This window comes from Fusarium venenatum (assembly GCF_020744135.1).
Source record: "Fusarium venenatum strain MPI-CAGE-CH-0201 chromosome Unknown EDB82scaffold_1, whole genome shotgun sequence".
NCBI lineage: Eukaryota > Fungi > Ascomycota > Sordariomycetes > Hypocreales > Nectriaceae > Fusarium > Fusarium venenatum.
In genome coordinates this window covers 1246068-1271376 of record NW_027072129.1, presented here as the reverse complement: position 1 = coordinate 1271376, position 25309 = coordinate 1246068, and the positions used below count along the sequence as shown (strand labels likewise).

At 48.7% G+C, this 25309-nt stretch overlaps 7 protein-coding genes across 7 annotated transcripts; 3 read left to right on the top strand and 4 right to left on the bottom strand.

Annotated features, from left to right (window-relative positions):
* Nucleotides 1-5647: 5647 nt before the first annotated feature.
* On the bottom strand, nt 5648-7944 carry EDB82DRAFT_7186 (uncharacterized protein). The gene is made up of 3 exons (XM_025732084.2): nt 7592-7944; nt 7368-7541; nt 5648-7318 (listed from the first exon to the last, which is right to left on the bottom strand). Exons 1-3 carry the CDS (start codon nt 7737-7739, stop codon nt 5733-5735), a joined length of 1908 nt encoding a protein of 635 aa, XP_025591045.2. The 5' UTR covers nt 7740-7944; the 3' UTR covers nt 5648-5732.
* A 454-nt stretch (nt 7945-8398) lies between these two features.
* Nucleotides 8399-10311, top strand: EDB82DRAFT_482749 (actin-like protein). The gene is made up of 4 exons (XM_025732085.2): nt 8399-8997; nt 9047-9502; nt 9554-9868; nt 9919-10311. The coding sequence occupies exons 1-4, from the start codon at nt 8689-8691 to the stop codon at nt 9979-9981; spliced, it is 1143 nt and encodes a 380-aa protein (XP_025591046.1). The 5' UTR covers nt 8399-8688; the 3' UTR covers nt 9982-10311.
* A 377-nt stretch (nt 10312-10688) lies between these two features.
* On the bottom strand, nt 10689-11114 carry EDB82DRAFT_519215 (uncharacterized protein; the record flags this gene model as incomplete). Its single annotated transcript, XM_025732086.2, has 1 exon — nt 10689-11114. The coding sequence occupies one exon, from the start codon at nt 11112-11114 to the stop codon at nt 10689-10691; it is 426 nt and encodes a 141-aa protein (XP_025591047.1).
* A 2211-nt stretch (nt 11115-13325) lies between these two features.
* EDB82DRAFT_482743 (glycoside hydrolase) lies at nt 13326-15463 on the bottom strand. Its single transcript, XM_025732088.2, has 4 exons — nt 15006-15463; nt 14469-14948; nt 14165-14409; nt 13326-14116 (listed from the first exon to the last, which is right to left on the bottom strand). The coding sequence occupies exons 1-4, from the start codon at nt 15097-15099 to the stop codon at nt 13550-13552; spliced, it is 1386 nt and encodes a 461-aa protein (XP_025591048.2). The 5' UTR covers nt 15100-15463; the 3' UTR covers nt 13326-13549.
* A 2066-nt stretch (nt 15464-17529) lies between these two features.
* Nucleotides 17530-19230, top strand: EDB82DRAFT_6900 (endoplasmic reticulum vesicle transporter-domain-containing protein). Its single transcript, XM_025732089.2, has 3 exons — nt 17530-17996; nt 18052-18639; nt 18689-19230. Exons 1-3 carry the CDS (start codon nt 17909-17911, stop codon nt 19141-19143), a joined length of 1131 nt encoding a protein of 376 aa, XP_025591049.1. The 5' UTR covers nt 17530-17908; the 3' UTR covers nt 19144-19230.
* A 1723-nt stretch (nt 19231-20953) lies between these two features.
* Nucleotides 20954-24774, top strand: EDB82DRAFT_482726 (uncharacterized protein). The gene is made up of 3 exons (XM_025732090.2): nt 20954-23485; nt 23538-23885; nt 23952-24774. The coding sequence occupies exons 1-3, from the start codon at nt 21274-21276 to the stop codon at nt 24566-24568; spliced, it is 3177 nt and encodes a 1058-aa protein (XP_025591050.2). The 5' UTR covers nt 20954-21273; the 3' UTR covers nt 24569-24774.
* On the bottom strand, nt 24775-25300 carry EDB82DRAFT_482724 (uncharacterized protein). The gene has a single exon (XM_065608200.1). The coding sequence runs from the start codon at nt 25210-25212 to the stop codon at nt 24979-24981; it is 234 nt and encodes a 77-aa protein (XP_065465319.1). The 5' UTR covers nt 25213-25300; the 3' UTR covers nt 24775-24978.
* Between the last annotated feature and the right edge of the window lie 9 nt (nt 25301-25309).

Sequence of the window (25309 nt, the reverse complement as noted above, 5' to 3'; positions counted from 1 at the left end):
TCGCTAGGATTTGACAAGGTATCGGTAGAAGAAGAGGTATGGCTTCAGTCCGGGTAGCCTGGGCTCTTGAGAAGTCATCGCTGATGGAGTTTCGTCAATAGCTACTGGTGTGGCAGACTGCTTGTTGAACGCTGCCACAACTTGCCGTGGTGAAATGAAGACTGACTGGGTTCCAGATGAAACTTGAATCAGATACAGGGAGTAGGATCCTAAAGGAAGACCATGAGATTGCAGTGACACTGAAAGCCGAGTTGGGCTGAATTGTCTCACCAGAGCTGCACAGGGAACTCAATGAATCGTGTGCTCGAGTCGCCGACCCTCACGTTGCAGTTCCCATGTAGTCATCGAATGGGGATCTGAGCGAACAATTTGAAGGTCGCACCGTACCCCTCGGGCGTATTACAAGAGTAGTTTGCTGCAATGCACAAGATTGCAATCCCTGTTTTCAGCCCGCGACTTCCAACGAAGGCGTCAGAGGAGAAAAAGTCGCTTGGGCGAGCCGGGCGTCCCTTGGCCATGTTGCCCCACGATCGCACTGTAATCTGTTTTGGGCCCCCAAAGCGCGGGCCCTGCAGATTATTCCCTTGACCAAGCCTAATTCTGGTCAGTTTGGCGATAGAGTGACGCCAGAAAATGGGCTAAAATGAACATTTCAGCTGAGGTGAGCCCTATTGAAGCAACGCCATGGGCCAGAGACGGGACCCTTGTCACGAGCTTGTTCCAGACAGGGGGCTCAGCTCAGAGACTATTGGTCAAATGGATGGGACGACGTCGCGCCTGCATCCCTTTGGGTTAGACAAGGCTGCGTTAGTGGCATGGGTGCTGGGCAAGTCTCTGCAGAAAATGAATGCTTCTGCATGTATCGAACGGTTTTCTCAAGATCTAAGGCAACGAAGATCGGCCTTGTCTGACACGCACCGCCGTAAAAAGATCGACAGATTTGTTGGCACTGAGATAAAGTTTCTAGAATAGGCTCTAGGATCTGTATCTTCGGGTTGAGCGGTGTGCTGCATTTCCGTAAACAACGTGTAATGGCGTCGACTATGTCCCTGCATGAGCCGCTCAGTGCAACCTTAGATCAAGTATTGTCATATCCGTATTGTAACGGTCTTGAGGAATATGGGTCCGCCTCTTGGCCAACAGACACCCTGCCCAAAGTCAGAGTTCAATAAAGCATCAAAACTTGTCCGTGGAATAAACAAGCGTGCCTTATGTATCGGGTACTGCAGCCAGCCAAAGTGTTGCGAGAGCACCACAAGAACGTCAAAGGCGGGGGCAGTATGTCATTCAATTTGTCTCTGCATTCGGTGTGGAAGTTGTAGTATACTATGCACGGCAGAGCTATAGTAGTTACTCTTCTTGTCAAGGACTTTTGTTAGTTTGAACGAGTCAACAGTACATGTACCTGGGTTTAGTGCAACACGAAATTCCCGACTTCTGGAGTGTCTGGCTAGTGGGTAGCAGAAAACTTGGCTTCCTAAGTCTTGGGGTATAAAAATAATTAGTCTAAAGACCATAGTGTAAGAAGCATAAGCTAACCTAATAATTTCGTCTCTTATGCTTCCAGCGGTCAATTTTTCTGATACTCTGAGGTCTGGGCAATTCTGGAAGTCTGCGTCATTTGACGGGTGGCTTTGCTCTGGAGGGGTCCGGTTCGCCTTAGCGGATCTGATGATCCTTGTTGTCTCGATTATGCTTGCCGAGTATAATGATCGATGCGTATTGGGTTTATTGAAAGGATTCATTGCGAATATGTTGGTGGCCGGTAAGCGGTGGATGCCACGCAGATGTCGATGCCTGCCGCATGATGCGACACGGGTCGGGATAATGCGGCATGAGACAGCATGTCATTGAATGCTAGAGGAAGGATTTATTCTGGAGCAAAAGTAGGTATTATTGACATCCAAGCGATATTGTTGATCAAGTCTTGATTGTGACGCTGGAAAGAACAGAGGCAGCTGAAACTGGCATCTACGAGACACGTGATTGGATGTGGAAAAGGAAGGAGGGGGCCTAGGACGGGCCACCTTCCCTCTCTCGGTGTCGGGCTTGCAAGGGGCGCCTGAAACTTGACATGCACATCCACATCGTACAGTTCGAGGCCTGAAGAAGCATAAGAGACGAAATTACTAGGTCAGTTTATGCCTTTTAGGCTATGGGTCTTGGATCAACTATTTTTCTACCCTAAGGTTTAGGAGGCCAACTTTTCTGTTGTCCACTAGCGAGGCCACTCAGATCTTGCTTTATTTACAGACCAACAAAGATACTCTATCACTCGGTCTGTTCATACAGTGAATGTATGCATACGCACGTACCTGATATTACAGTTCTATACACTGATATCGTCATATTGCATCACCAAGTCTGTGGTTGGTTCTTCTCTACTATAGCTAAGCTCGGGCGTTTAATCCGAGCTATATCAGAATATTTGCTAATATTGGATCATCAAGTCTCTAACCCTTCATATCCAATAAGCCACAAACACGCGTGGTTCAGGTCGGTCGATGCAACTGCGACATGCTGCCGAGCCTGGGTCCCCAATGTCTCGCTTTTCCCCTGCTGGCGTCTTAGGCCTTCTCCAGCGTCTCGGTAGCGAATCACAGACCAAAGATCAGCGTCGGCGGTAACCTTGTCCAGCTGGACCGACGACCAACACGATGGTCTGGGCTTTGCAAGAAAAAACAAGCCCGAGACGAGTTTGCCGTCAGTAAAACTACAGGAATCGATCGTCAATCATTCCAAGCTATGATGGATCGACTCCGCAAGATATCGGACAATCACCAAGTACCCAGCCGCTCAAGGATTACAAAAGGGGTGCCAACTGTCAAGGCTACTCGCCTTCTAGAAGGCAGACTGGGGCGTCGCTTCATGGATGCAGCGCTGCGCCTCATGCAACGCAATCTCTGTCTCAGAAACTCAACGCATCAGGTTAAAAAAAGTCTCTTAAGGGTCAATACAACATTGGGGTGTGCTTGCTATGTCACTATGACCCACTTCTAAAAGATAGCATTTCAGAAGGGAAAACAGAATGAAGGCGCCCTAGGGTATCAGAAAAGTTGTGCTACAAACACAAGGGACGAAATTAGCAGGTCAGTTTATGCTGCTTAGCTTATGCTTCTTAGACTACTTATTTTTGTATCCCAAGACTTAGGATACCAATTTTCTGCTATCCATTGGAAGGCCTAATGTCTGTGGCTAGTTTTCGGCCGGGATGGAATGTCATCTTGCTTCCTTGGCTATAACACGCAACAAGTAATGATCTTCAGATTTGCGCTCAGCACTATAGCGTCTGCATTGGACTTTCTCCATTCTTCCTCCGTTCAAGAAGCTGTCGCTGACCATTCGACAAGGGCCGACAATGAAAAACGAAACAATACGAATTGCCTGCTACCTTGCACAGGACTAGTTTGTATTATCAATACTACTAAGGTGGCGGTCGTTGGTCGTATCCATCCCGTTCCTAACAGCATTCCCTGGCATTGATACAGTTCACGCTGTACCAGTCGATTGCGAGTAATGTCCAAAGGTCAAGCTACTTCTCATAGCCCCAGTCTCGGCAAATACCTTTACGAGAAATGGCGCTTGTTGGACGAGTTGTCCGGAATTTGAGATTCCGTACATCCATGCTTGCGTTTTGACATTTTGCAAACTCCGCCCTTCTGCCCCTGTTCATTCGGACCAACATGGACTAGCCACTCTGCCACTCAATTTGTCAGGGCTCGAAAATAGCACTCTACCCTGTTCAGCCTTACGAGTTTGTCCCCACTATCTTGCCCTCGTCCTTGTCAAAGGTTACATTGAATTCCAGCCAACCGTTTGCAAATTCGGAGAACAAGCTACGGATAGAGAAAGACTTTTGCAAATCGCAGCAGGGCTTACCGAACCGATCTAGGACTTCTTCGAATCAGGATAATGCGTTCAGGGTATAACACGACATAGTATTATTCTTCCTTGTTTCTTGGGCGATTCGCATCCACCGTTGTCGTACGGAGCTGCCTCTTGAGGGGTAGTAAGCCAACTCCAGCCTCGTGTTTCGACGTAGGCTTGCTGACAAGGCCATGACTTATACGCGGCTGACTGGCAACGCGGAAGGACATCACGGAGGTTGAACGAACTCGACATAACGGTTCGCTCGGCCCCATTGTCCACGACGCTTCTTGCCACCGTCCAATGCATTTCCTCGCACTCGTTTCCATTTCAAGAAAGTCAAGTATCACAATGATATCCGAGTCATCCATGGCTTGGCAATCACGGACATTTATGACCTTGACCAACTTTTACTCCACTAGACATGTTATATGTTCCACTATGCGTAATCAACGGGCTGATTTATCTTACCGCTCGATCTCAACAGAGATCTAGCTGCCTCCTGGCAGGTGGGGACGAAAGTTTTGGCTGCTTCAAGGCCACACCCAGTGCTCATGCTTATTCCGACCACGCATTAAAGCGACACGGAAACTTCCTTGGTCAGTTTCCAGCTTACAAAATGAAAAGCCGTTACTCACATGATTAGGACTCATGCGGTCAGCTACAGTAGTTAGATCCCTTGCTCATAAGAAAGCAAAGTTGATCTAAGATCCTTGTTCCTTGTCGTCAACATTTTCGACAGTGGGACAGGAAGAGCAACCCTGTGAAGCAACAAAGATAAACCCCACAACTGACAGTCGAACATCAAATACCAGAGCCAGTCATTTTAATGCACAGCTTTACGGTGCTGTCCTGGAGGCACCGCGCCTTCCAACCTCGGCAATTTGTCTCCCGACCTATTGGGTTCCCAGAGGCTGTCAGAATATTGCTTTGGAGACTGGAGGTGTGGGATGAGCATCGTGCTGTGCCATGTTCCAAAGCATGTCCGACTCTTTCCACTTCTCCCGCTGGACGCGCTCTCGTTGCTGTCATCTAGTGACCATCACCATTGAAGATGGATGGCGCAATCGACAATGACAGTTATCGCCGAGCAAATTCTCACCTCGCCGCCCACTAAGTGTAAAGGATGGCTTCAATATTATCTGTGGGTGACCCCATTTACGCCTGCTTGGATCTATTTGCGCATGCTATACACTGATTCGAGGAAGTTTTATCACTGTCCAAGTTTTTCGGCCGACTAGGGACATTATCGCTTGCACATGACCAAGCCTCTTTGAGCAGTGCCGCAGACGAATTGCCGCTCCTAGGCATTAGGTTTCAGCCGCAATATCACTATGGCGTCTTGTTCGTTGTCGAGTTCAGTAAGGCACAACAGCATGCGGCTGGCTGACATGACAAGCCTTGGCGCCATCTTCAAAGCTTGAAATGTCTGAACACTCCCTTCGGTCCCGACAACATGGATTTTTGAATCATTCGTAGGTTTTAGCGTCAAGCCAGTCTCGGTAGTGCTTTCAGTAATGACATTGCCTTGGAAATGTAACCTGGTGGCTGGTGTCCCATTTCACTGACCGACAGTCCGGGGAAGGCACTAGTTTTTGGGCCAACGTTTGAGTATATTTTGTTAGCAACTTTGCTTGCATTTAATCTATCGGCTACATTGCATGCACCCAACGCCCTTTCCAACGTAGAAAACATGATCTAGCCAATCATCACCCAAGCATAGATAGGATATTGAGAAAGTTCGTAGCTTGACACGCCCCTCACCAGAATTGGATATAACTATAATATCTGACCTCGTCAAAACAAAAGAGAAAAAAAAAAGGATATAACGGCCGACTCCATAAGGGGTAGGCCAATGATGTTAATTATATGCCAACCGATAGTTCCATTGGCTCAGGGTCCATAGCGCCAACCATGCCGTTTTCATCCCGCTCTTCCTCCATCATCTCGATCAGGCTGTCGAGATTCGTGTCCAGACTCTCAGCCTCCTTGGGGTCGAGGCACCTGTTGAGCAGCTTTTTGTATTTCTCAATCTTGTCCCCTGTACCCACCATGCTCAACGCCTCGACGTATTCTGCCTCGGCCTTACGCTGCTCCGCAAGCAACGAGCTGAGCTCCCGCGCGAGGCGCAGTCTCTTGTCGTATGACTCTTCTTGCCCACCGCCCTCGCCGTTGACGCGGCTGAGTTCGCTGTCCACTGCCCTTTGGACGTGCAGGCGGTTCTGGTGTGTTATGAGCGACAGAACCTGATGCTTGGCCAAATTGGCTTCGGTCGCCTGCTTGGATGCTGCTTCTTCTGGTTCCAATTGACCCTCAACGTCTGTGATGCTTTGTCGAACAGCGGTCAGCTCTTGTTGAGTGTTGGACAATAGTCGTTTTGCCTCGGATTCTGCTATGTCCTTCTCACGGAATTCGTCCTCGTAGCTCTTAGCTAGATCTTGAAACTTCTCCATGATAAGGGGCGAGATCCGCGACTGTACTGTGTTTGCTGCTGCCGACTGGAAAACAACTGGCGATTGTCTGTTGGCCTTCTCGATAAGCGCATCCTTAAATGACGCATGTCGTTGAGACTCAGGGGCAAAAGGCGATGATGATCTTTGTGGTCCACGGTCTTTCTTAGTTGCGTTCAGATCCATGATCAGATCCTCTGCCCTTATGCCCTCATGATTGGCAAGATCTGATGAAGCGTTGCGCCCTAGCAGTGCTCGGATACATTTCCTAGCATTTCGTTGCGCTGCGAGATGCAATGCCGTATTCCCTTCGTTATCCTGGATGTCCAGTAATTGCTGAAATGCACTGGGCTCCAACGTTTCCTGTAGTTTGTTCAGGATGTTGTCCAGGTAGTATCTCGAGCACGATGAGTTGAAGACCCTACCATTCTTCATCACGGCTGCGTGGTGAATAACTGTGCAACCCACGTTGTCACGAGCGTCGAACGTCTCGAATAGTTCTTTCATCACCATAGGAAAGCTCTGTTTCTCGTAACAATTAGTAAAGTTGACGGAATGCATAAATGGTGTTTCGCCTCGGATGTTCTTGACTGTAGAAGATGCATTAAATCGCTTCAGCTGCTTGACAACATCCAGATCGCCCATAGCCGATGCCCAGTGAAGTGCTGTGTGATCTTCTGCATCAATAGGCCAGTTAGGCTGAAAGTTTGCAGGAGGGTCAGGCTTCACTGCTGGCTGATCTGTTTTACTTAGAAGGAAGTAGTCCAGAAGCTCGTCACCGTACAAAGCATGTTGCTGTTCAGTAAGATCTTGGAGGTTGTTATCGTCTCTTCTACGTTTTCGGCCCGTGCCAGGCGCTTGAGGCATCTCGAATCGTTCGTCTTCGGCCATGTAGGATGCAGATGCGACCGTGAGGTTATCAGGGGTATCTTCGTCACCCATCAGGGTATCTCCATCTTCTTGAATCACAGGCGCTGGAGCGGGAGGTGGAGGAGGCGGGTCTAAAAGGGGTCAGCTTGAGGACAATACTTGTGTTCGAGTTTGACATACTGTTCCATTTCGGCAGCGGAGGTCGAGACTTTGGCCCTTTGGGTTTACTAGCATGCCTAGGGGCCGGAGGAGGACTCTCTGCGCCTGCAGTGTATTCGAAGATCGGTCGCAATCGGTCGATGACACTATGTCGCTCTGCTAATGCTTGTCCGCTCTCGAGGGGTATCCATGTTCCTGCACGACCGTGTTAGGACAGCAATTGCATATCTGAAGATATCACTCACCCTGATATTTTCCATATCCACCTTGGATCTTCTCATGAACATCCTTCTGCACATCTCGTTCGAGAATTCTTGTTCGAGCTGGTTTGTCGAAACCAGCAGCTTTCAGAATGTGTGTCGCATTGATCCAATTGTCCGACCTCCTTCGCATAACATGCTCTTTGAGCTCGGCACCGAACTGAAATTCGTAGACAGGTATCTAAGGCGGTGTTTGTTAGCTCTGGTACAGAAAGTCGGTAGCAATGAGGATTGCTGCATTAGTAGAAAGTTCCGACGGCAACATGCGACGCTGTAACATTCTTCTCCCCAGCCTGGAAAAAGAATCTCTGCCAATAAATTCCTCGTATTGGGTTCATGAAAAAGCTTACTCCACTGTATACTGCGCTGTAAACGCCAGGTGCTGTGGCAGCTGGTGCTGCATTAGCATTGGCCTTGACCATGTCGGCGGCTAAGATGAAGCAATTCTGGAACCATGCGCGATGGAATAAGTATGATAATGTCGTTGAGGGAAAAAATCGAGTTCAGATCAAGCAGGTGGACAAAAAATGGTATCAGTAAGGGCTAAATTGGAGTTTGCAGTTCGTCTTTGGAATCGCCGAAAGTTCTTCTGAGGTTAAAGTTGCCTAGGTAATAATGAATGCACGTTGTGACGCGATTCACTACTGAGAAGACGCGACCTTAACGCGAAGCACTTAAAGTGCACCTGCCTGAGGCGTAAATGGCCTTCTAAATCACGTGATGAATCTGCCACGGGGCGCCTCCTGAAGGTAGCGGTAGCAGATTGGATTGGCGGGCGCGGCTTTGTTGGATAGCAGGGCAGGGGTACAACAAACAAATACCTTTGACAATACCGACCACCTCTCGACTCTTTCCGTGACGACGGTTTATGGACACGACGAGCTACACACGCGTCGATAAATTGTTGGTCTACTAATTAATACGCCAAAACTTGTGGCTGTGATCAGCAGTGAGCTTAAACTATCACCATCGAGAAGCTCCGAATTGGGGGACCCATATGGTAGCTGCAAGGAAGTTGGGACGATTTATGACAACAGCAACAAAAACGACACTTAGGAGGCCAATTTGAAAGCTACACAACCATGGCCGACTCTCTTCACAATGCGCCTATAGTCCTCGACAATGGATCTGGCACCATTCGAGCCGGTTTCGCAGGCGACGATCTACCAAAGTGTTTCTTCCCATCTTGGGTTGGTCGACCAAAACATTTGAGAGTTCTCGCGGGTGCCCTCGAGGGTGAGGTGTTTATAGGACAAAAGGCGGCTTCGGAATTGCGAGGATTGCTCAAGATTCGGTATCCCCTTGAGCATGGCATTGTCACCGATTGGGACGACATGGAGAGGATTTGGGAGTATGTTTATGGAGAGGGATTGAAGACTCTCAGTGAAGAGGTTTGTTACCAAACAATGCTGTCTCATCGGCTGTGTTGACACCTTATAGCACCCAGTCCTGTTGACGGAACCGCCTCTGAACCCACGAAGCAATCGCGACACGGCGGCCCAGATCCTCTTTGAGACGTTCAATGTCCCCGCACTCCACACATCTATCCAAGCTGTGCTATCACTATACGCCAGTGGTCGAACAACCGGTATTGTCCTAGATTCAGGTGATGGTGTTTCCCATGCCGTGCCGGTTTATGAAGGTTTCGCCATGCCAAGCAGTATTCGCCGAATCGATGTAGCAGGCCGAGACGTGACGGAGTACCTACAGACGCTGCTACGGAAGAGTGGATACGTCTTTCACACGAGTGCCGAGAAGGAAGTTGTGAGGTTAATCAAGGAGAGCGTCTCGTACGTTGCTCATGACCCGCGAAAGGAAGAGAGGGATTGGGTTGGCGTGAAGCCCAACGACAGCAAGGTTGCCGAATACGTTCTCCCAGACGGTTATAAGCTCAAGGTAAGACCCTACGCTCTCAATTCACTGTATGAATAAACTAACAGATTGAAGATTGGCGCAGAACGTTTCCGAGCACCTGAGATTCTCTTTGACCCTGAAATTATCGGCCTCGAATACCCTGGTGTTCACCAAATTGTCGTCGATGCTATCAACCGAACAGATCTGGACCTGCGAAAATCGCTTTACAGCAACATTGTTCTCTCCGGGGGAAGCACGCTGACAAAGGGCTTTGGTGACCGTCTCCTGACGGAACTGCAAAAATTGGCAGTCAAGGATATGAGAATTAAGATCTTTGCGCCGCCGGAGAGAAAGTACTCGACCTGGATCGGAGGCAGCATTCTTGCTGGATTGAGTACTTTCCGAAAGGTCAGTGAAGTAGTTGTAACCCTCTTTATCAGCTTACTAACTCGTAACAGATGTGGGTGAGCATCGATGACTGGCATGAGAATCCCGACATTATTCATACCAAGTTCACATAAGCTGTACCTCTTCTGGTGCAACCATTTGAACTCGCGTCTTTTTACGATGCAGCCTCTACGATGACAATCCGACGTGGTCGTGTATAAACCTATTGACGTGGATTGTTAACCTAGATTTCTTGTCTGGACCTTTTATGATGGGGATGAGCGTTGTGAATGTCGATACTCCCACAACCAACCTACTTTGTCCCGCAGCTGTTGATAGAGCGATGCGTGAGCCTTTGCATGGAATGGAAGATTTAGTACTGCGCAGGCGTGTAGTGACACCGGTGCAGTTGTAGACAACCTTTGCCAGATAGAGGAAGCTTAATGATACCCTGATGCGTTGAATCTGTGTCTCGGTGGCGCATGTGAAGTGATGATGGTACAAATAGTATGTCACGAACTGGAGTTATAGCTGAGAAAATATTGATGCTTTTATAATATAAGAAGAGAGCTACGCTCGGGGGTATAATAATCTTCACCAGAAACAAACATCATACAGGCAAAAGGATGGAAGAGAGGCAGTTCATATCGCCAATCTCAACTCATCAATGCCAACCGTACCATATATCCAAGGCTTTTCTTCGCCATTCCCATTTGCTCTGAGGTCCCCATCATTTTTATTCTTGTTCGTGCCAAAATGTCAAACCCAAACGCCGATCGCTAGTTTCAAGACCAAGGTCCTTTCCATGGTACAACAAATGAGGTAGAAAGCATGACATTTCTTAGTCCCTGCTAAAAGTGCTGCTCACGCGAGCCCACAGCTTCGTCTTTGAGCTCAGAGAGCTGCTGGAGCTAATATCGGATCCAGCATCGCTCTCCTTGCGGTGGAACACGTTGCCAGCGCCGCCGATGCCGACGTGTCCGGCGGCCATTTGATCACGAGCAGCGATACGGTCGTACTCGTCGTCGAGAGATACCGAGGGCTGCTCGCTGGCGCGGTGGACGTTGCCTGCTCCTCCGATGCCGCTGAAAAAGCGGCGTGGGGGAGAGACTGTTGTAGTGGTAGTTGTGCTGGGGGTAACGACGGTGCGGGATGTTGTTGAAGTTGTTTGCTTTGAGGCACGAGAGATGTTGCCGTAACCGCCTCGACCGGAACGTACGAAGACGTTTGTGGAAGGGGAGGGCTCAGTGAGGATGTAGTTTGCCATTGTGGTGGTGTAAGTGAGGTTGATGGATGTAAGCTGAGTAGTGGTTTATGGTTTCTCAATAAGAGTATACGATTGATGAATATCAAGTTGTAGAGAGTCAAGAGTAGGTAAGAGTAAAGCTTGAAAAGGAGAATAGGCAAAGAGAGGTTGTCATGATGGGCGTAGGTGGTAGTTATACCACTCCCACTCTGCCCACCTACTGTTACATACCTCGTTCAATACACCCCCAAGTCAAAGCCAACAAGCCAAGCAATTCCTTTACTTTTATGCTCACCCCACAAATGGACCCATGTTAACTCATTTTTTTCTTCTCAATGAATCCATCTATTTTTTTTTCTATTCCCCCCCGCATTCTAAATTAGACTGAATTTGTCGTCATGTCGAGTAGACAGAGGAGCTATCTCGCTTGTTCACAACATCAACCAACCCCCGGCAAACCCAGCTCTCCTCATTCACGAAAAAAGTCATAAGACTAACTACGCTTTGCAGTTAACGGCAACTGGGGCACTTACTGTGCGTGTGATACTAAAAGAAACAGAGAAAAAAAAAGACCCCCTCAGCTCAAACCAACTCGTCTCCTCATGCCGAGACAAATGGCGCTTGTCACGCGGTCACCCCCAGGTTTTTTTCGAGCTTGGTTCCTGGATCTAGAGTTTTTAGTATGTAAAAATTACCCCATGAAAACCATTCCATGAGACGCTATTGGTCAATGCAAGGGTTATGATCCACGGGCTTTGTTATTACACATTAGCCTCACTCTTTCGAACAAGGTAGTAAAAAGAAAACGCAATATGGATGGATACCTTGTGATGTTGTCGTCATGAGGACAAGCGGCGTATCAACTGAACACGTTGTCGATGTCACAATTTAATGCATTTGTGAGGAAAAATGAAACGTTGGAAACGTCGGTCAGGACTATGTAGACTATGTAGTTGTTGATCACTACGAAACTGACGTGGCTGAGTAATGGACGTACGTAGATCATGGACCCTTGGAAAATAACAAAGTTCTGACCTCGAAAAGAAAAGGAGACTGACTTTCCCTCCATCTCATAGCGGAAGACGCCAGCTAGCGACGGCCAGTCCCGCCTCTACTGTACCTGCAAGTTGAACTGACCATGGGTTTTTGTCATTTCCGACTTCTATTTCCCATATTTTACGAAATGGAAACGTCAAGATCCCATCGAGTGTGAGTCTGTCTGTTTGCTGGTACCGGGATCTAAAGCATGCCCATGTCTGCAATTCGATCGTTCCCCGGATCTTCAATCCTGGTGAGCTCCATCTATCAATCTTACGGGGAAGGCATTTAGGCATTCAATGGGGACCAAGGCCTTTGGGGTAAGCTCTGTGCTTGGGCATAGATGTGACGAATCACGCCATTGTGCTGCAGTGTAGCAAACATAAGGAAGCTGGGCCACAGTTGCACCTTTGACATTCAAGCTTGACACATTGACAAATCATGTGAGCGTGTAGACATGCATGTGGTCTGAATTGACAAGTCCCTTGGCTCCGATCCATAGTTGGTGTTCTGAATAGAGATATAGATACGACATATGGCAATGTCTGTCGAGAATAAGTTGATAAAGAGAGGCTAGGAGCTATGTCGTTTGTAGGATGCTATATCATCGCCGCATATCTGTGATGTTGGGGATAGAGGAAGTAATGGTGCTATTTGTGTAGTAGACGACCTTGAAGTCCGATCATGTTGGAGACACCAACGGAACCTTGTTCCTTCGCGTTGGGTCGTCCGTGGTGTCGATAATGTCGTTTATGGGTCTTCTCATCGTGTTCTTCCATCACGACCTATATGTTCGTTGTCACTATCATCTTCACCGTCCTCCTCACTCTCTGTCGATTCGGGCACTCCACCTCGAAAAACCACATCAAGTTTTCGGATAACGAACTGGAATTTGATCAACAAATTTGGCATTCTTCCTGACACGATAGTCGGCCATATTACCCACTGTTTTCCCTTACAAGACATTGCTATTAGTCCCACCGTCCCATCACCAATCACACCAACTCTGACCATTGGTGTTTGAAATTGGAAACTTTCAACTCAATGTTCCATACCAGTCTTGTTTCACTGTACATTACTTGACATCCATAATGACGAATATCATACGTTGAGCAAACAGGGCATGTCGGCAACTCGATGCATGATGCCTCTCCAGCAGACGAAATTGTCCAAAACTTGGGTTCAGAGTCTCTCAAAAAAAAAAAAAAAAAATTGACTATCACTTATTACAAAGACGATATACGTTAAACATTGTAAATTTATAAAGAAATAGATAGCACAGCCATCTGGCTGCTTGTGTCAAGTATACTCCATCCAACGCCCGGAAATACCATTCCTTCAAATTGCTGCAAAGAAGCACAAATGTGCTACCGGACTGAATCGTTCGGCATCATTAAATTATCAAGCGAGATCCCGTTTTATTTACCCATGCTCATCCAGCCAAACATGCCGCATGCAAAGGACAGGACCAGGAAGGTCAGGATACCAGCACCGGCCTTGTCAGCAGTACTAAGAGGACCGTAAGTCTTGTCAATCTTGCCGTCTCCGACGTTACCCGCATTGGGGTTACCCTTGGAGGTGCCTCCCTTGTTTGCTGTGACGGGAGGAGGAGTGTTCTCCATGAGCAGAGATGACACGGCTGCGAGAACGTTCATCTGTTGACCAGCACCGGTCTTGCCATCGTACTTGCCGCTGGCCCACTTAAAACCACATACGCGTCCAGTCTCTCCACCAGTACATTGAGCAATGGCAGCCTGTGCGGACTTTTCGAGGACGGGGAGAATCTTGGGTCGAATGAAAGGCGCAAGATGAGTCGCCTGTGACATCCAGCGATGTACGTAACCCTTGAAGGAGTACATGTCTGTAGTGCAAGTGTCGTGGTTCTCGCAGGCGATTTCAACAGCAATGTCCTTAGGGAAGAAGTTTGAGATGGTGGCATCAACCAACTTATCGAGGCGTTGCTCCCACTTTTGCGAGCCATCGGTCTGGAAATGTCAGCGAGGTTCATAAGTTTGGTCTGTGGATTGACTTACGTGGTTGTACATGAAGGCAGCGCCCTGGAGGAAGACACCGGAGTTGTAGGAGAACTGGGCCTTGTTGATATCGGTACAGTTCTTTCCGACGTGACCGCCATCATAAATCTTATAACTGGTGGGGTCAAGGAAACCAACGCCCTCAATCCAGTCCCATGTCTTCTCAGCCCAGTCGGCATAGGTCTTGTTGCCCGTGTATCGAGCAAGTCGGGCACCCAGGTTGAAGAAACAACCGTTGGCGATACCTGTTCACAAGTTAGTACACAAGTTTACTGGGTAGTTATATCTAAGGAGGAGCGCTGACTGTTCTTGTAATCGTAACCGTTGTTTGTTCGAGGGATCTGCCATCGGAGACCACCACCGCAAGTATCGTCGTGTCGGTCAGGGTTGGCTTGAGTGTTGAAAACAGCTTGAGCGAGAGCTAGCCAGCCAGGCTGATCTGAAGGAGGGTTGGGAAATGCCAACTCGGCAGCCAACATGGCAGACATGCCCCAGAAGCCTTGATCGTCGTTTCCGAGGGATAGAGTAACATTGCTGGGCTGATAATCTTGATCGTCTCCGACTTGGAACTGCATACCCTGCATCACAAGGTCGTTGTATTTCGTATCGCCGGTGCACTTCCAGTAATCCATATACGTCCCCCACATCGCACCGCCTTCCCACCAGTAGTAGTCGCCGTTGGGAGGAGGACCAGGCAGGATACCTGGGATACCACCGGGGTCATTTCCGTGGTAGTATTCGATCAAATCAGCGGCGAGTTGTTTGGCCGACTTCTTGATGGCGTCTGCGTTGTGAAAGTTAATCTCTGTTTACCTTTACGGCGACGGTTGGAGGAGCGCACCTGTGCTTGAGATGCTGTAAGGCGATGCCTGGGCGTTGACGAGACCCGTTGAAGCCAAAAGCGCAATTGCGCCGGCGTAACAAAACGACTTCATCGTGAGTGAGTCCAAACGAGATCAAATTGAGCGGCGTCGAGAAGAACGAGCGACGAGGCCGTCAGAAAGCGAGAGTTGGGCGCGCCCAGGGAAAGTTCGGGGTGCGAGAAATATGGAATAAATGCGATAAGTATTAATGACTGAGTGGGCAGCCAAAGCGAGAGTCGATAGTAAAATATCAAAGTAAAAAGAAAACGGAGCAAAGACGTAGAGTCTTGTGATGGATAAAATCGAGAATGGGATGTTGTTGAAGAAAGTCAAAGTGCCAAGGAAAAGAAATGGAAACAGGTGACGGGGGGGATGGATTTGCGTGGGAATACCGCAAGGTACAGAATACGACTGCCGCAATTAAAGGGAGCAAAAGAGAAAGGAAGAGAGGGAGGGAGAAACACCCAATCAAAGCGACAGTGGATCAGGGAAGAGGAGGGTGACACGGTCTATTGACTGGCTAAAACGGAGTAACCGTCACATTAAAGCGTCAGGTCAGGCTGTATCTATTTTTTGCCCTTTCCCTACCTGACGCGGCGGGGGTATTACGCGCATTGCAGTAGGCGATACGAAGTTCTAGACTTGATTAGTCCAGGGGTCATTGCGTAGAGACAGACATTGATCTTGCATAAAGGCTTTGATCAATCGTATTTCAGTTATATACGAGGGTCACCCCAAGTTGGTTTATCTATCTACTACCTATGCCTTGGGTGTAACCGTTGAACCGACAGACCGTTGTCAAGAATGAAAGATGCCCATTGTAATCTACCGTACGATGGCACGTTCATTCTTGTTGTAGTGGAGGAACCCGCTCTTCCGGCAGCTTGATCCCATAATCGCCCAGTTTTCTGGGCTTTACCCACAAGACTTGTTCATCATTACGTTTCTTTCTTTCACGAGCAAATGTCTGTTATTTTTCTGGTCCTACCAACCTCATTCAATGTCGCGAAATGCTTCAAAGGAATTACATGTCGTCAATTACTTGTTCAATGCCAAGGCGCTTATCGGCACCCTTAACCGATTCGCGACCCAGGGTCTGGTATGCCAAGATGCCCAGAACTTGTCCCGCCTGTAGTGTTCGCGTGGTCTCCCGTCTCGGCGCCGAGAGATAACTGCAGAAACAACACGTGATCTACAACCCAATCAATCATTTGACGACTGTATCAAAAGCAACGACAATTGACAGCAACACGGTTGATGAACTGGAATTATATAGACATCCTTGCACAGGCAACGCTCGACCCAGTCGCTACTCCATCTTCTCCAGTTACTTTATCTCCCAGAGATCGAAATGGTGGGGAATCAGACCCAACCAACTTCGCTCATGAAAATCCCCCAGAATTTGCCATGATGGACCCAGTATTCATTCAATTGCGCAAAGCTTCGACTAACTTAAGAATTGTATTCGGTCCGAGTTGATGCTGACAGGAGGGTCTGGATATCCATTTCTAATGAACGAGAATGTATAGCCGTGACATCCTGAAAGTCTGTTGTATCGTAAACACAGAGCAGTACATCTCTACCTGTCTATTCATATATACATAGTAACGTTTTGAGGAATCAAATTAGATTTTATGCTACGATTATATACAGTGAACTCTATTTTATTAAACCAGGTGGACAGCATGAGTCCCTTCTGTTGCTGATACGGCTATGTATTTCTTCAACTAGTGACTTGTTTTACTGAAAGAAATAACCACAATACTTAAGCCGATTTCATTTATTTCATTGGAAGATGCGATTTGCAAAGGCCATATTGAGACACAAGCCAAATAGGAGGGAAGCGAGATTAGTTATATCCAACTCATGTAGCAAGTCGGGTACCGGGTAACTGTCAGCGGATGCCAATCGTGACCTCCCTCTCACATCTGGTACAAACTGGCTCTTGATGTTGGTTTATTTGCGAACAGAGTGTAGCATGCTGAGGTAGTTGGTCGTGAATGTCGAAAGTGACCAAACAGGTGGCGTGGTTGTGTTCTAAACGCTCGAGACACAGTTCTTCGAGCCTGCACTCACGAAGACCCTCATAGACCGGGTGCCCTCTAAACAATCTTAAATGCATTATTATTTCGAGAGATACATTCAAAATGAGCGCTGTTCTAGTCTGATCAACACATTATTGTCAGAGATTCAATGATTATTGTGAACAGTCAAACAAGACCATATCCTACCACGACAGCTAGGCCTATGACGAGGCAAAATGAAGGTCTTGAAAAGGCTTGAACTTGTAGATTAAATTAGCTCCGTGAAAGAGACGATATTGAGGAGTTTAAAGCAAAAGCATCAAGCCAGTCCTCGTGTCATGATAGACGCAATGCATCCAAGTTGACATGAACTGGTGGGACCGTTGAAAGAGTAAATCCGCGCTAGAGCCGATGATCTCAGAACAGCTCGGGTCGGCAACACTTTAACCCATCAACAGCCCCCACCAGCCAATCAAAAGCTGGACCCTGACAACGCCAGCGTCAGGGGATGGTTTTAGTTACAGTAAGCTGTCCTTTCTGATTGCGGCTGCTGAGCGCAACGAAGCGACGACATCGACAATTTCCACTCTCGTTCACCAAAAAAGACTAGTGGTCGACGAAGCAATTCAAAGACCATTGAAACCGGTTCCAATTGGTTTCCAGTCACTTCATTGTTTCGTTTTTTGAAAATCGGGCATGCGGAAATAGAAACACCCTTTTGCGCATTTGGTGTCGATCACGACTTTGAGTTTGCGACGAATCCTCGACTTTTCGCGACAGGCGGTTCCTCCCCACGATATCGATCACGTTTTTCATTGTATATATTCGAACTAGCGGGACTAGAGATTCTTTGCAAAATGATGAACGGCACGGAAAAGTCGGACTTTGAGGAGGACAAGTTTGGTCCAAAGGAGGGAAGCTTGGTAGCTGCTTTTGATGCGTTCCGTATGTCTCCTTGTCATATCTGGTCTCTGTCTACACGCGCGCTAACCTTCGACAGCCAAGTCAAAGCCGCAATACATCCAACGAACCTCGGGAGGTGGAAAATGGACAGTCGCCGTGTCCATCATCTCGCTCATCCTTATCTGGGGTGAGCTTGGTCGCTGGTGGCGCGGCGCCGAGTCTCACAACTTCGAAGTCGAGGCCGGTGTTTCACGAGAAATGCAGATCAACTTGGATATCGTGGTCAAAATGAACTGCGACGATGTTCACGTCAACGTTCAGGATGCTTCTGGCGATCGAATCATGGCGGCCAAGCGCCTCAAAACCGACAAGACTCTTTGGGGACAGTGGGCCGACAACAAGGGTGTTCATAAGCTTGGACGGGATAGCCAAGGTCGAGTCGTCACTGGCCAAGGATACAACGAGCCAAAGTACGAAGATGAGGGTTTCGGCGAGGAGCACGTTCACGATATTGTTGCGCTTGGAAAGAAGAGGGCCAAGTGGGCAAAGACACCCCGATTCAGGGGCAATGCCGACAGCTGCCGTATCTATGGAAGTCTTGACTTGAACAAGGTGCAGGGTGATTTCCACATTACCGCTCGTGGCCACGGTTATATGGGCCAGGGCGAGCATCTTGATCACAGCAGTAAGTCTTATTGGCGAGGAGGTAGATATCGCATACTAACCAGTCACAGAGTTTAACTTTTCGCATATCATCTCGGAGCTTTCTTACGGTCCCTTCTACCCTTCGCTCGTCAACCCCCTCGATGGCACCGTCAACACTGCTGACACCAACTTCCACAAGTTCCAATACTACCTTTCCGTTGTGCCCACCATGTACAGCGTCAACTCCCGGTCCATTCTCACCAACCAGTATGCCGTTACGGAGCAGAGCAAGGCAGTCGACGACCGATACATTCCCGGAATCTTCTTCAAGTACGACATCGAGCCAATTCTGCTTACAGTTCACGAGAGCCGCGACGGTATCATCAGCTTATTTGTTAAGATCATCAACATCATTAGCGGTGTTCTCGTCGCTGGACACTGGGGCTTCACAATCAGTGACTGGATCCACGATGTTATCGGCCGCCGAAGACGCAGCAACGGTGGAGTTGGTGTCTTGGGATCGAAGGAGGGCTTTGATCAGTAAGGTTGACAGAAGATTCTCAACGTATGTAGCATGAGCACTGCTAGAAAGTGAAGCAGAAGGAGTTATTACTCGGGTTTCGTTCAATGGTGATACTTTGGAGTTCAGGTTAAAACATGGGAATCCGTTTTAGTATAAGACAATTGACAACCAATGTCTGTACAATGATTGGGCGACATGTGTTTTGAGGCTGGTGAGCTGCTGGTCCAGAATATTTTATTTAGTGTCGACGTGTGCTTCCAGGCAATATGCCATTTCGACTCGAGGCTAACTGATCAAGGAACAAATGGCCTACCTAATGAGCAAAGAATTCTTACTTTTGTTGGGGCAATGAAATGTACTCTGCGCAGCTTTGTAGTACCTACATCGTATTGAAAACGCCTCTATGCTGATATGGGAAAAACCACGAGTATGGAACATTCCAGTCATGAGAACAAGGACACTACGGAGAAGCCCATTAGACAGGGACCCTTCGAGAACGGGGCGGTTTTAAGGCTGCGGATGGAGTTCTGTCAGCAATCAGCGTCTGATTGTGCATGTGCACAAAGAACGTCTGGTGACTCAGACTCGAGGTCTACGTAATCAATTGACCCCGAAAAGAAATATGTTTGACCCAAGTGATGACTCTACGGGTATGAATGATTGTTTTTGACCATTACTTGTCCATGCTTTTCTTTTTCATGGTGAGGGCGAGTGACTCCGCTGAAATAAGAAACAAGATGTTTATTGTTAATCGGCGCCAGGGTTCAAAGAGGTGGGGTTTTCTCTTTTCCATTTCCCATTAAAAAGCAAGCCTATGACGACATTTGACAACAGCTAGAGTGGGGTTGTGTAGAGATTATTGTGATTTTCGGTAGTACTGTGTTGATTTGCGCTCCAAAAATGATCTACGGGTCGGCACGATCAGAGGAAAAGCTTCTTCGCCTCATTTTAACTCCTTGCGTCTTCTTTTACTTTGTTCTAAAGCTGAATAATGGAGTGGTGTCCCTGTCGATGAAGTAACTAGAGAGATGGGCCTTGGTGTGACGGAACAAGGTTACGTGGTTGTGGGTTCTCTTTAGATCCCGAGTTGGAGGGAGGGTTGAGAGTAGGCCCGTGTGATTTGGCCTTTGTCCCCCATTACCGAGACATAAATTAGGCCTCGAGATGCGGCCTAGAGTTTTCTTTGACTCGAGACGGGCGTTGACATGAACGGTTTTGGTGTTACAAGGGTTCAAAAAGTGGAAAAGCCTTTGTTTGACATGGGACAAAGAGTGTGTAATTTACGGCTGCTTGCTTCTGACGGCATTGGTTCGTGCTTTGTTCGGCAATTAAATGCCTGTGAGGCTCTGTGCCTAACCTGACAGTGATACCTATGAATCAGTTCCCAGACTCGATATGTTCCTGGTTTGACTTGTGGATCAGCTATATGGTTGGGCTCTGAATGGACCTACTTATTCCAATATCCAAGAAAATACCCGAGATAGCCTGGAAAGGAAAGAAACCCAACAAAATGAATTCTTCTTCCAAGATATTGTTACTGCACAAATGTGTTCCAGGTTGCACCGGATGGTTCATCCAAACCCAAGCCTGATTGGACCCCGTACACAAATGCCCAGCATCAGCCGGGCAGAACAAGAGACCTTCTGCCACCCATCTCGACCGTCTATCCAATCCCGTGCCATGTTCTACTGCACTAGCAGCATCATCTTCCATCATAGCCACAGCAGGCTTTCTCCTAGGCCATCTCGTACCCTTGCTACCCTGCTCGAGCACTGAAGTTTAAGGGCTCCACGCACACTCTGCCTGGGTATTTACTGGACTGGGCTTTTGAGGCAGAAGTAGGCCCCGCGCTACAAGCCGCCCGCTCTGAAGGGATCCTTGTCAAGCCCAAACCTGCCAGCCAGTTCCTTCTTGCTCGATTCTCTTCCGTCATAGCTCGTCTTGTTTCCCAGCTTTCTCCCCTATACAAACCACACCACTCACGCATTCATTCCTCCCTCTTACATACAAACATCCATAGATTTCGCTGTGATTTCTCGTTAGGCGTTTTCTACCGAATATTGAAATTTCTCCCTATTTGAACCGATTTGCTTTATTTTGACCTCAGCAAGTTAGCACGACTCTATAAAACAACCCCTGTCATACCCCGCGATGGGCGACGTCTACAGAGACTCTCGCACATATCGCGAGCGCGAGTGGGAGCGGGACGAGGGCGGTTCTTCAGACGATGAGCGTTATCGCAAGACTACAATCCGAAGATACAAAGTCGCACCCAGCCGGTCAGACCGATACTCCGAGTACGACGATGGACGTTCCCATGTTTCCCGCTATGCTGGCCGCCCTACTGGCGACTTTGTAGAACAGGATCGACGTTCTTACGCCCCGGATCGACCACACTCTGCATTTGAACCCGCCCCTTCGCAAGCCAGCTTTCGTGAGGATCGTGGCCGAGACACAGCTCCTCGATCATTCATCTACGAAAAGGAAATCGAGCGAGAGACTTATCCTCCTCCAGCCCCGCCGCCGATGCCGATGCCTGCGCCTTCTCAGGTAGGCGATCGAACCCGTGCGCCAGTTTATGCAGAGACCAAGGAAGTTGAGCGTGATTGGGAACGACGATCTCGTTTTGACGCTTTGTTCGACGACGATGTCAAGGTTGAGAACCAAATGGTGAAGACCGAGCGTCGAGACAACGGCGAGTACCGTGTCGAGAAGCGGGTGGAGGAGCATGTCGACGACAGTCACGGCTGTGACGTTGAGCGATACCGCAAGGAAACAGAGTATTACACCCCTTACGATCCACCACCTCCCGTCATCATTCGACAGCGTGCACCCGAGCCGCAGAAAATCATTGTTCAAGAAGCGCCTGCTCCACCACCTGTCATTGTTTCTCCCCGTCAGCAGCAGCAGCCTGGTGTGGTTGTTATCCGAGAAAAAGAACCTGAGAGGCAGCAGATCGTGGTCCGAAGAGAGCATCGACATGAACACCGACACGAGCACCGCCCTCGCCCTCAGGATGAGGAGTATTATTATCGTCATGAACACTATGACTCCCGCGGCGATCGTCGATACGTTGAGCGATATGATCGTAGAGGCGGCCATTACAGCGACGATGAAGATTACTACATGCGGCGCAAAGTTGTTCGTCGCCGCGAGAGCAGTGAAGACTCTCACCACAAGCGACATTTGGCAGAGGGTGCTCTTGCTGGTGCTGGAGTCACAGCCCTTCTCAACAGCCGCCGCGACAGCTATGGAGAGTTGCCAGAAAACCGTGGCCGCAAGGTCATTGCTGGAGCTGCTCTTGGAGCGCTCGGCACTGAGGCACTACGCAGAGCCAAGAGTGCTTACGAAGATCGCTGGCACGATGATGAATCACCTGATCGCTCCTCGCGTTTCAAGCAGGGCCTTGGAATCGCTGCTGTAGCTCTAGCTGCTGCCGGAGCCGCCAAATACTACCAGTCCAATAAGATTGAGAAGGAAGAGGCGATCCGGGGCAGGAGCCGTGGTCGCCGTGGTTATCACTCTGATTACTCTCGCTCTCGTTCGCGTTCGTCGCGTTCTGTCATCCGAAGAACCACAACTACGACCAAGAGCACGAGCCGTGGCAGCCGCCGTCGAAGTTTGTCGACCGCAGCCAAGGCTGCTTTGGGAACTGTTGCTGCTGCAGGTGTTGCAAAGCATCTGCGCAACAGGTCCAAGTCTCGAGGTCGCAGCAGCAGTAGGTCAAGCAGCTCGCGCAGCCGCAGCCGTAGTCGAAGCCGATCAAGGAGCCGCAGCAAGTCCAAACTTCGCCGCGGCGCTGAGATCGCAGGTGCGGCTGTAGCAGCAAAGGCAGCGCACCATGTTTGGAAGAAACGCCAGGATAAGAAGGATGGCAGTGACAACAGCAGTGATGATGAATACTACCGACGAGGCCCATCTAGGAGCCGAAGCCGGAGCAGGTCCAAGGCCAGATCCATTCGTTCAGAGCGCGGGACTGATCTCGAGCTAGGCCCCGTAGTTGAATACGGTAACGATCCCCTCGCGCCCGCCTCGAAATCGCGAGGCTACGAATCCGAAGCAGAGGCAAGGCGTGAACGCCACAGACGACGTGGCCGTGGCCGTAGCCGCTCTGTGTCTGCTGGCTCCGATCGCGACCGTAAACGCAGTAGAAGTCGACTTGGAGCCGCGGCAGCCGCAGGAGCTGCAGCTCTTGGCATCAAAGAATACAAGGAGAAAAAGGACAGAGACAAGAGGGAACAGCGTTCCAGAGAACGTCGACTTGAATTAGAGAGGGAACGTGAAAAAGAAGATGAGCGAGACCGCCGTGGCCGAGCTACCAGATCTCCTTCACGAACCCGATCTCGAAGTCGTTCTAGGAGACGTGAGTAGTCCTTGAGTGACCAAAGTTGTGTTGACTGACCACTTTTGAGCAGGCTACGATGACTATGATGATCGACGCCCACGCTCACCACCCATGGCATCTGGTGGTGCAGGCTTTCCACCTTATCCTGTGGATCCTACTCCCCTATCAGCAGCCCCTTATAACAATATTCCGGATAATAATCGTGAATATCAACCATATGTTCCTCAAGACTATACGGGATATCCTCCTCCACCTCCTGGCCCCCCTCGTGGGCTATCAACTGGACCTCCTCCGCCAGGACCTCCTGGGCCACCACCGCCACCTGGACCTCCGGGACCTCCACCATCCGGTGGCCCAAGACCGCCTGACAATGTGAGTAATCCTGTCCACAACCTGAGCTCAAGAGGCCTAGATGAGGGTGCGTCCGACCGTATCGGGAGAGTTGTTGAATGAAAGCAAAGAAACAGTGCTGACTATAGGACAGATGTACTAGATTCGTCTGATGAAGAGTATCCAACCAAATCTGTGGTCTTTGGTCCCATGTCGCCCAAGAGTTCTATGACGATGAAACTACATCGTGCTAAAGCAAAGGCCAAGGAGGAAAAGGAGAGAAAGGAGCAAGAAGCTCACGATATGCTTCAAGGACTTGTGCCCGCTACACCAAGCTCGAAGCAGCGAGATACTGTGTCGACCCAGTCAGATGATGAATCATATTTCAGTCGGAGACGACAACATCGAGGTGATGACTCTGACTCGGATGAACCTATCGAGGACTTGCCTGATCGTTTTGACAAGCATGGCAAACCACTGGATGAACGGTCCACCAGAAACCGCGGGTTGACAAGCAGAAGAGGGGACTTTGAATACAAACCCAAGCGTCGGGACGACTGGGATATCAAGGGTGCATGGCAAGTAGCAGGAACAGACGGCGAAGCTGTGCAACAGATCGTTCGTGGTGTGACTGGAGCACTTGAAGGCAAGGCTGGATGGCTTGGCATTCTCGGAAATGTTCTTAGTGGATTACAGCAGCCGGATCAACGAGAGGCTATTGATGATGGACGTCGTGACGAAAGGAGGCGACGAAGAAGACATCGGGACTAATGACGTAATGATTGCGAATGCTCTTTCTTTTTTCCTTGGTTGGATATGATAATGGTTTCTGTTTTTGGGTGGACTTATGATACGACGCTACGACCATTTATACATTACGGCCTATATAGAGAAACACGGTTGATGTCTGTTTATGATACTTTGTTCAAGCTTGCCTCTCTATCAACTGTGACTATTGTGATATGTATTTCATGACAGTATGCTTCATCAACTATCTGGACGAAGAGGCTTTGTTTCCAGCACTACCTCAGATTCGCCAGAGTTGCTGGCTGGGAAGAGCTATAGTACAAATGTATTGTGATGGTTATTAGGTAGAGTTGAAGCTTTTATGGTATTGCCATCTCATATTTTGTTGTAACCCGCTCATAAACGCTGGGTTAGTATAAGGGATTGTATACTCATCAAGCCGCACGAGCAGCATCCGAATCGTGCTCGCACATGCAACTATAAGATGAGACGTTGAGTACACCGCGGCATTTGCCACAGAGTATGAGGTGTTTGTCTGTTTTGTAGTCTGTGTCTTTGACTATGATGAGATCTGAGCGGGAGATTTCTACTACATCATGAGTAGATGTGTTGGTGTTACAAGAAATGTCATTTGTCGAGGGAGTGGTTGTTGGTGTTGAACTAGACATTATATTTATTATTCTCTTGAATAAGAAAGGAGTGGATAAGAAAGGAAAAGAAAGAGAAAAAAGAAGGGAAAATGGAATGGAATCACTGCATTGCTAT